Here is an 11,226-nt window from a genome sequence, read left to right on the forward strand (position 1 = left end):
AGCAAGACCTTTTAAAGTGAGGGTGAACATAAAAATGCTATATATAATTAACTTTAGAGCTAGGAAGTGTGTGAGTAATTAGTACAGAATGAGTAGCCAACTAGTAAAAATGCAATCATTTTTTTAATGTTATTATTAATTTGATTTTGTTTTTTGATCATTGAATTTTTTTTTATAAATGCAAAGTTTCAAGTTAGAATTATGCCGAAATGTTATAACATTTATTACACTAAGAAAAACCTGTAAAAATAGTGCCAAAAGTATTAATATGAAGGAATTTTCAGTATTGATTTTTCACATGTGTTTCATCTGTAATTCGATTTATACATTCATTTAGTTGTGTTTTGGGGAAAGGAAGGAAATGTCCATAAACCTTTTTTAACAATATATGTAAAGTTTGTGAATAAAATAAAATACATTTCAAATACTACTTTAACAGTAGTTTTTCAAGTGTTGTCAAGTACTCAAAAAATGTAATCACAAAATAGACATCCCTACCAGTAAGCACTGTACCGGTAATTTTCTGGTAATGTCACAAATTCCCTCACTGGTTAATTCCCAGAACTGATTTACTGGTATTTTTGAAAAGGTCCTGTTCACACATGATCTTTCACTGGTAATTTACTAGTAAAGACTGTATGTGTGGAAAGGGGTAATAAAAGCCACTGACAGCCAGACTTCGGCTCATCCTGGAAGGAGAACAAGAAAATGATGTGCATGCACTTTCAATCCGCATTGCTGGAGGTTCAGGAGAAGGAAAAAAACAGACTACAAGGACTTTTGAACATGCTGAAGTCAACACAATGTTTTCCAGCAACCCATTAACTGGCTAGAGTGAGAGCCAGAGAGGGGCGTATTCATTAAAGACAGAAAGCACATAACAATAACAGAGGCTGTCATTATGATAAGCTGGGTAGAAACCTGGCAGACATGCATGCTGGCACAGATCCTGTGTTGCACAGCAAAACAGGAAACAGCGACTAGAGATGACCACCATTTTTGGTGCTATGACCCTGCACTGACCCGGCTAATGTAGCACACTACACAGAGTGAAAAATGTCTTCGACATAGCTTTGGGACTATTTTCTGTCATTAGAAGTTTTACAATAACTTTGTGTTCGAAAAAACACGCTGTTATTCACAGATAATCTTTCCCTCTGACAAAGCATTTGCAGTCACATTCAAATGAGACTGATGCCTCAGAGTGTTATGTCAGGTTTTACATCATTTATAGAAGGCTATTTACATATCTTGGAAAGATTTGTGAGTTGCTTGTCTTTTTAAAGTCTGACGATATTGTATAATGATTTTATGGAGGTTCTCCAGTGTTTTTGGTCCTTTTTGAAGACGTGTAGAAAAAGGCTGTTTGAAGATTCTTCAAATATAGTCCTTTTCTGCTTCATGGAAAAGAATAAAAGCATATAGATGACAAAGGTGAATTAATAATAATATAGTTTTGATTTTTGGGTGAACCATTCCTTTAAAGCAATAGGAAAAACATCACAGTGCAAGTCAAAGCTGCCCCTCTGTGAGCGAAGCAAAAGCTGTGTGTCTGACTCACTGTTCATTTTTTTAAAGCAAGCAAGCAGGAGGCTGTCATGTCTCTAGCTTAAGCTCTGTGTCCTCCACTGTTTGTTATAGATTCTGCTTCAGCTGTCCAAACAGTCCACAGGAGAGCCAACCTGCTGCCCTAACAACACACATCAATATAGACAAAGCTATACTGAGACAACAACCGACAAACACGGCATGGGGTTATTTTGAAAAATGGATCTTTATCATTTTCAACACCTGTTCACTACAAGGAAAATAATTTCGCTGTAAGACAAGGGAGATCTTTAGGCATTTCACAACAGGCAAATTCAATCAGTTGGCTTGGTTTATGTTACAATACACTGGAAGCCTACTAAGAGGTTTAGCATTTTTCCCCAGTAACCAATAATATAGATTTAACTTAAGTTCACACTTATTCAAGTTCTAATGAGGCAGTCTGGGTGAAAATTGGATGCCAAATTTTGTGCCGCCTCTATTTGTCGACAAAACTCAGGCAGGCAGTCACGTGCAAGCTCAATGAACAACGTCCACTAGGGGCTTCAGTCCAAAAGTGAGCATATTTGGAGAAATAGCCTACTGATATCTTTACACGTTTACTTGATATTTCTTTACACATAATCATAATTTATTTTCATTTTCCACGGACTTATGGGATCTGATGAGCTTTAGCTGTTTCTAGCACTGCCTGTCTGTGTTTTCTCTTCCGCGATTGATGTTGTGACTCATAAGAAGCTCATTCGCTGCTCATATCTCACTCATATTAAGCGTTCATATCCCGCCTGTCTCTTCCGATGACAAGCTTCCATATCCCTTCTGCGTTCTGTTCTGCACATAAACCAAGAGAAATGCTTCTACAGATGAAACACGAAGCTAATTAACAAATGGTTACTATAGTATATGTTTTGCATGCGAATTTCATGAGATTTGGGGTATTTTCATAACAATAAAGATTTTTTACTTGAGAAATGGTGTAAGCTGGTGTAGCGATTAGCTGAGTATAAAAGGCTACAAATAACTTGTTTCAACAACATTAGATGACCAAAATCTACATTAGATTGCATTCAGAAGTTATTACAAACATTCGATGGTGGTTTAAAGTGAGATGTGAGTAGAAGTGTAGTATTTAACATTAAGCTAATTACTATGCTTAGCTTGATGCTGATGTTAGCTCTAATGCACCTGTTATCTTGCTGCAATTAAATTTCATGATGTATTCTATCTGAAGAATTTGCATATGGTTGTAAGAAAATGTTTTGTTTTCTAGAAACACACTTTATAATAAGTGGATAAATGTATATTAGATTAAGAATTAGATTGTATCGATATTGTGGCACGTGTGCAGCAGTGGACTGCGCTTAATTTGAATACAAGAGAGGCTGAGTATGTATGAATGACCACAATTTTACCGTGTTTCTCTATTAATTAAATAAAGATATAAAGAAAATACAGAAAATGCATTAAGGGTGTCACAAAAACAAGCGTAGCCTATACTTGCCTATACTTCTTTTTCCTTTTGTTAATCTGTTAATTAAATTATAGCCTATTATATATTTTCTGTGATCCGTTTTTATTTTATTCCTTTTATAGACTTAAAATTTTTGTTTTTCTCCTTTAACAGACGTGCTGCAGGTGCATGATGCGACGATTGAATCCTCACATATTCGCGAATATAAAGCTAAAGCCCTGCCTAAAAAAATAAAATAAAATACATTTTAATCTTACAGGTTAACGATTGACTAATGAGCTTCAAATGAGGCCCAATGTGTGCACATGATCAGGATTATACCACCTCCGCCTCATTATGAGCCAGGAAAAACCGTGGATGTGTAATAATTCTGAATAACGGTAATGCTTAATGTGCAGTGTACCAATGGATTCATAAAACTGCCATCCAACAACTGCAACAGGCTTTGTGAAAGTAACATAATAAAAGATGTCCTAGCTTTTCAAATTCTGTTTTGTGCTTTTGATGCTCTTTGATGTATCAGCTAGAAAAAAAAATAACTAGAGAGGAACATTTTGGTAAATATATGCATTATTTAATGCATTTTTGAATGTTCTGCCAATAAAGAGTAGTAAAAAAAAAAAATTAGGATTTGACATTTATCATGATAATTACTGATACTGACTGATAATGGAAAATTTTATTTAGATAATGTTTTGGACATATTTTCCAGCCCTACAGTTTATACCATGCTCCGATTTTTGCATGCGATGTGTCAGTTTAGACCAATGCAGAGAGAAAAAGAAAACAGTAGAGATGCTGAATGAAAATCTGTTTGTGAGTACCACCAAGTCATAGTTTTCTGTACAGAAGCAGCTCTGGACGTGTGACCAAAAATGTGAAACTTATTGGTTGGTGGGTTAGTCAGCATTATTCGAAGTGCAATGGAAAACAAGTCAGTCTTAAGAAACACAGCAGTTGATTCAAATGAAAACGTTTACTGAATATTAACCTTGGTGTGAATTAGGTCTTATGTCTGTAACACATAATCAGAAGTTCAACCAAATTACAAAAAAAAATAAAAAATAAGTAAACATTCACACCACCTCAAAAGGAAAAATTAGACAACTTCACAACTAAAGTAACAAACATTTCTACTGAACAATTCAAGCAAGTCACATTTCTGCTTTTGACTTCCTTTGCTGAAATTTTCTGTGTGAGAACTATTAAGTTCCATTTAACCCAGAATCTTCCGTCAAAATTCACTTGCATAAACAGCAGATGAACACTTCATATAGTCGATGACCTCTCACGTGGCCCAGATGGTCTGCTCCCATATTATGCAACACTAAAGCACTGATTTATAGCCGCACTTTAGGGACTTATTGTAATGGGATGTTTTAAGCCTTCAAGTTTAATGATGTCCTCTGTATAGGCCCGTCTCACAGGTGGAGTCTTATCTAGTGATCTTCAACAGCATGTGTAAATCAAGACTGCAGTTCTAGTTTTCCACATTGTTTGTCAAAGGGGATGACAATGACAGAGCGGCAACAATACATCTGAATACTGAACAATGAAAAGGTCTTTGGCAACATAAGACATGACATAGCAGAGTTAGACCAACCGAGGAATATTTCCAAAAATCCTACAAAAAAAACCCTATGCTAAGCAGATTTATTTTCGTTACATTCTATCTTTCTTCTCGCTTTCACCAATCAGCACTTTACTGGTAGGGAATTTGGAGGTTTGTTTACGTCTGTGCACAACTGCCTGACTCAATCGTTTAGAAATTCTCTAAGTCACACAGAGATGGCAAGAAGATACCCTTAAAAAAAAGGAACTGCTATAATGCCCGCCCTGCAAAGCAAACAAGTTCCATTTGTTCAGGTAAAATGGAATCAAGATGTTTGTCTCAGGCACATGTGTGAGAAAGGAAGGACAGAGAAAAGAACAAGTTTAGGCCAAGCCACATGGATGCCATTTAGAAGTAGATCCCCTGCAGAAATGCTCCGTTTAGGTCTTGCTCTATTCAATGTGACAAATTGTATGAAGTGAGATGGAGCAGTGCACCAACCGTGTGAATAAGAACAATGAACGATCCCAATATCTGATGCTTTAGGGTTATAGGGAAAAAATAACATCAAAGCAAAGCAACAGCTCCTCTACCAGACTAGAAGTATTCTAAAGGCAAGAAGAGGCAAGTCATTTGGTCTCAAGACTTTGGTTATAATCTCAAGTGACAGAGCCAAACTTTACACCAACAAGCCACCACAAACTCATCTGCCCTCAAAATCACACCCGTCCCCCTTCAAGTCAGTCAACATCCAGCATTAGCCTTCCCACAAAAACACAGACAAGTTCTGATTTAGAAGACTGTCAGAAGCATTTAGCTGTCACATTTAAGATAATCAGCCTGACAAATCAAGGAAATCTTATCATATGATTGGCAAACATACCTCATGACAACCTTTTTTTTGTGTTCAGTTTTGATATTTCCCAATGTTTGGGAAAATATTAGAATGTAAAGTTGGCAACACCAAAGCTCCAAAGGTATCAAAAATTTATGCTACCTTTAAATTATAAAGGTATAAATTTTTGATACCTTTGGAGCTTTGGTGTGGCCGACTTTACATTCTAATATTTTTCTGCTTGTTTTTTGGTTTAGATTGATGTGCATGCTTTTGCCTCCTTTTTTTGCCAATGTTTGGGAAACACTGTAAAACTTACCTGCTTGAACTCTTCCATTTGATCTGGGTGTCTGTCTTTAAAGTGTTTTGTTAGTTTGTTGTGTTTCCTCATTCTGAAATCACCTCATCTCAGTGCTTTTACGAAGAGAGCGCATCTGCGCACCTTTCGGATAGCGTGCGACTAAGGTGCATAAGAGGAGAATCACGGCAAAGCCAGAGTTTGAAAATCCAGTGGTTCTAGTGACCTTGATGGGGTTAAAGGATAAACGTGAAAGTAAAGTATCTGAAGTGGAGGAAGTGTTTTCTCCCGTATGAACTTCCTGGACTAGAAATCTTGTCACCCTTGAAAATGTGAACACCAAGGATATCACACCAAATGGAAGGGAGAAATATTGAAGTAGTTGGCATTTTTCCCAAAGCCATTGATCGACTTTGGCACTATATTCTGAATGCACCACTCTGCATGGCCCTTATGTTTACATTTCATTAACAAATAGTAACATCTAATTTTTAGTCAAAATGGACCTTTAATGATGACATTTAATAAAGCTCATTCAGGTTAGATATCATATTGAATTTAACCTGAATGAAAACAGGCTGTGAGGAATAGGCTTACAGGCTTTACAACGACACATACTCTATACTAGTTAAACATAATTTTCACCAACTCACAACTTTTAAAACTGTTCTATGGACTTTTTGTCTACTGAACATTATTTTCTGCAAGATGTTTCATTAGCAGAACAATTGGTATCTTGTTACACAACAGTACAAACCATTGAATGCACTATACTTCTATCCCTCACAGCCTCATTTTCATTTCTGTCAAAAATTAAATAGGCCACTACCCCCGTCTATAGCACAACAGATTATTACAAGAGTAGGCCTACATATGCCATCCAAAATGTCTAAAACAAAAAATCTAAAATGTTTTAACCAGCCCTTTGACAATTCTTTAAATGTCTGATAAAACATATTTGCCTGACAGTTTTAAAACAGCTTTTCCACAAACATTTGCACTGAGATGATGACTAGAATGCTAACACATGTATCATCTCTGTATTTTATTAAAGGGGTCATCGGATGCCCATTTTCCACAAGTTGATATGATTCTTTAGGGTCTTAACGAAAAGACCCTATCATGTCATGTCATTATCATGTCAAAAAAAAGCTCTTTTCAGAGCAAGCCGTTTGGGAGCATTTTCCCTTAAATGTTAATGAGCTCTGCTGACCCCGCCCCTCTCTTCCGAGCCGCTCTATGAGAGACTTTACTTTACCTGCATTCATCGTGAAACTTGCTAATCAGCACATTATTAAGAAAGGCGATTTCCAAAGATTCATTAAAAAAACCTTTTACTCAGTTTTTCTGTGAAGCTGGACCACAAATATAGAAGATAGACGCATTTAGGTAGATCGGGGGCACATTCCCTTCACAAAAAAAAACATAATCCACTGTGTCTTCAGTGGCTCAAATGTTGGGAGTAAATGACGACTGCTATGTTCATTATTACATCCAACAACCAAACACCTCAATCGCTTAGGAGTCATTCTTGTCTACATCTGCTCCGGCATCGAAACAATGGCGGACTGATGATAGCTTACTCAGGGCGGGTGTAAGGTAAGACCAAGCAGCAACCTCCCACTCTCTCTCGTGAGGCCAACATGGAAGTGACGTAAACTGTAATTCGTCAACTGGCCACTAGAGACTGGCTGCAAAAGGGAGGCAAGTGCAGTGACGCGCTGCCAAGATGGCGACGGTCAGCTCCGCCTACTTTAGGCTTCAGAAACGCTCTTCGGAAACCTACGGGTGACATCACGGACACTACGTTTTTTAAGAGTCTATGGGTTAAGACACCAGTCCAGTCTGTGCTGAAACGACACTGTCAATCAAATTATCGTGGGAGGGCCCTGTCTGTGTGATGCCACAAATACAGGCATCTGAGATCGACTCGATTTGAGAATAAGAATAAGATCTTAGTAGATTAAAAAATAACACTGGGTGGATTTTTGTCATTATAGGGTGGTTGTGTACACACACTACCAACACACATTTCAGTTCAAACTACTTGTAAAAGTGCATCTAGCATCCAATGACCCCTTTAAACTTCTGAAACAAACACTTTGCATGTTTTTTAATCAGGTAAATTCAACTCACCCCTCATCCTTAATGTCCTTTTTCATATGTCACCAACAGATTTGTATTTATATATTTATTTATATATATATATTTGCGATTTTCTGTCAAACCATGAAATGTCAAGTATAGGTATAATGTTTTGTCCTAGGACTCACTCGTAACCTGCTCAAAATCTCCAAAACAATTCAGGCACTAAGTAATATAAGATAAAAGCAAATAAACCACCATATCAGGGGTCTCCAAACTCAGTCCTGGAGGGCTGGTGTCCTGCAGAGTTTAACCCCAACCCTAATTAAATACACCTGAACCAGCTAATTAAGGTCTTACTAGGCATACCATAAACTTCCAGGAAGGTGTCTTGAGGCAAGTTGGAGCTAAACTCTGCAGGACATCGGCCCTCCAGGACTGAGTTTGGAGACCCCCGCACCATATTAAACTGGGTGCACGCAATAGAAATACTCCCATGATGAATCAGATCATCAAAATTCTAGAAGAATGTTTTGTGCAAAAGTATAAAAACATAACGAATTAATGTCTTTGTTGTTGTTTATCGTGGCACTCCTCTAGTTTCCCTTGATCAATGCATGCTGAGTCTCACCCCACCCTAGACATCTAGACGTGGCACTGTGATCCCTGACAATGTTGTGACCACATGCACGTGCATTAACCTCTAATGACCAGAGACAGTCGTATATGCCCACAAATATGGACCGGTTATTCAAAACTCAAAATAATAACGCTAAAAATAAGACAGCAAATCCACTGGCGTTTAAATATCTGTTGGCAAACAACCCAGCCGGTAGCCCACAACATCAGTCGTACAATATGTTTGCATGATTTGCCGTAAACATTAATGTGCAAATGCTAAATTGACAACATATGGCAGACTATGTCAATATAACTTTCAGAATTTAATATGTTACGCATACGTGCGGACTTGTGTTAGCCGTGTTTTAATGAGATGTCTGAGACTCTGGCTAATGCAGTTAGCAGGGCTGGCTAACGGATAGACCTCAACTTGTAATACTGGGACTGTTTTAAGAGTTTCAAAACTGACAACTGTTAAACCATATTTTAGTATTTAAACGGTGTTTTAGTAGCTGACAAGCAGCGAGATGAAATGAGTCTGAATAACTAAATGGACAACTATATAAACAACGACAACAAACAACGGTTGGCATTCACCTCCCTGCTGCAACAGGCACATACACACACATACTAGATTAAAACGGTCTCAAACTGTTTACCTTGAAGTCTTTTTCGATTCCAGGGGTTTTAGCTAAATATTAACTTTCCATGGAGCGAGGTGAAGTTGCACAACCTCGAGCACACAGGGTTCAGGCCCGACGTCAGCGGTCAGTTTTCACACCGGGGCGAGATTTCAACAGTCCAGTCCATAGAGAGGCTGAATGTATAAAGCCTGAGAGCGCAGACAGCAGGGCAGTTGCTGCAGCTCCTCCAGCAGTCGCTCGTGCCATCTGAAGACGCTGCGGCTGCGCTGGACAGAACTGCGCATGCGTACAAATGCGCCGCCTGCATGGCTCATCAGCTCTCTACTACCCTCTGCTGTAAATGGTACATGTAAACACACACGCGCTTGCCAACGAGTGCCGACAAAATTAATATAAAGCAATGCATTTAAAAACGTATAAAACTAATAAAACAATTTCAGGGTCCACTTCTACGTTTTTTTTTTTTCACTGTGCATCTTCAGTGACTAAATGTACAGCTGTAATATATAAACAGAAGGCAACTATTCAATATGGGAAAACATAATAAACAGAATGTAGTTATTTCATCGTCTTCAAGTCATTCACATAACAATGAGCCCATCTATTTGCTCTTCACAGCACAGGGCCATAAGCAACACAGCTCGAATAACTTAAATACTAATTAGCTGTCAACAACAGATGAGTGATTTCAAAGCAATTCTACATCATTTCTTTGTGTTTAAAGCCATAGTTTCAAATCAATATTTCACAGCTGTAATGTTTTCCCCAGTGTATTTCATAGCTATAATCATATTCTTTCACTGTTTTTATTTACATCCTACAGTGAGATTGTCCTTGCTATCATATTCTCTTTAAAAAAAAAAGGGCCCTTGTGAAAAGAATAGGCCTGATAATTGAATAAACTCACCATTAGATGGCTAGGCCATCTGCAAAATGTAGATTTCTCTTGGAAGTTAGTTAATACACGGACAGTTTGTGTACACCGGTGAAAGATGTCGCACAGAAACTAACCTTTCTGGTTTTGCTTGGTTGTGCTGACGTTAATCTCATTTCTTTCTGATGTAGGACACACCTTTCTCTCTCCAACAATGCTTCACTGACGCAGCAGTCCAGCCTATTAGAATCGCTTTACGTGAAACATATTTTAGGACACACAAAAAAAAGAGAATTACTTTCTCCATGTAATGAGGTTAATGTCTTCTCTTTTGAAGGTGTGTCTGAACTTCCAAAAAGAAAATTAAGGAGATATTAAATATTAAGAAGAATTCTGCTGAGATTACAAAAGCAGAATTGCTCCAGATCTCATAATGACCATTGTTTATGTAGTTCCAACACACTTCCCTCACATTTGAAAACGTTTATGTGTTTAATAACATCATGTGGTGGAAATAATAGTTGGGGAAATTATATTTAAATAATATTTCTAAATAATTTTAAATAAGTAAAAAAATCAATTAATTTTTTTTCAGACGTTTCCATAACTTAACAAAATAAGAGCTTGATTGCTGTCCTAGTGGATAAAGTTCATACAGTAAATATTATCTATAAATACAGAAATCCTGCACACTACTCAAAATGGCATCATCACAAAAATATTTTATTTTTCAGTGTTTCAGGCAGTCAACCTTCCTTTGGCTTAAAACACATGCAAAGTACCAACAAATTTAAGAACACCTTATTTAAAACAGCCATTAATTATGTAGATAATGTAAAAAATAAGTAGCCTAAATAAAAATAAATCACACATCCAATTATGCAGATATTGTATTCTAAATAAAATACAAACAAATATTCAGTTACCTTCAGCAAATACTCAGAAAAAGCAAAAAATAACAAAATAAACATCAAGACTAAAAAAACAAATAACAAAAAAAAAAAAAAAATAAAAATACAAAAAAAAAAAAATAGACATCAAGACTTCCTTCCCAACAATACATCTTACAAACAAAACTGGTTAAAATAAATGTTTTAGGCCCCCTTTTTTTACAAAAAAACAAAGCGATAGGCTATAACATAGGCTTTAAGATAGACAGCTGCATGTTATGACATAACGCCAGTGTTTCTTGGAACAAAGCGATAGGCTATAACTTTTTTGAGATTGCATTGCTCATACACATACAAACACATTTTAGCTCATATTTGCCGTTATACATCCAAAAGAGCAGGTGTCGC

General features: G+C 37.0%; 1 protein-coding gene across 6 annotated transcripts in view; it reads right to left on the reverse strand.

The window, feature by feature from the left end:
- evi5b (ecotropic viral integration site 5b) overlaps positions 1 to 10,071 on the reverse strand; it is a 62,112-nt gene extending 52,041 nt beyond the window's left edge. For 2 of the 6 annotated variants that reach the window (XM_042758267.1, XM_042758266.1), the window contains exon 1: positions 9,962 to 10,069. In XM_042758267.1, coding sequence (XP_042614201.1) covers positions 9,962 to 9,964 — 3 coding nt within the window. In that variant the 5' untranslated portion in view covers positions 9,965 to 10,069. Of the gene's footprint in view, positions 1 to 9,069; positions 9,319 to 9,961 lie in introns of those variants that run through there. The other 4 variants (XM_042758271.1, XM_042758272.1, XM_042758268.1 and 1 more) reach the window with 4 other exon arrangements.
- Between the last annotated feature and the right edge of the window lie 1,155 nt (positions 10,072 to 11,226).

Source organism: Cyprinus carpio, chromosome A6 (genome assembly GCF_018340385.1).
Source record: "Cyprinus carpio isolate SPL01 chromosome A6, ASM1834038v1, whole genome shotgun sequence".
Lineage (NCBI taxonomy): Eukaryota > Metazoa > Chordata > Actinopteri > Cypriniformes > Cyprinidae > Cyprinus > Cyprinus carpio.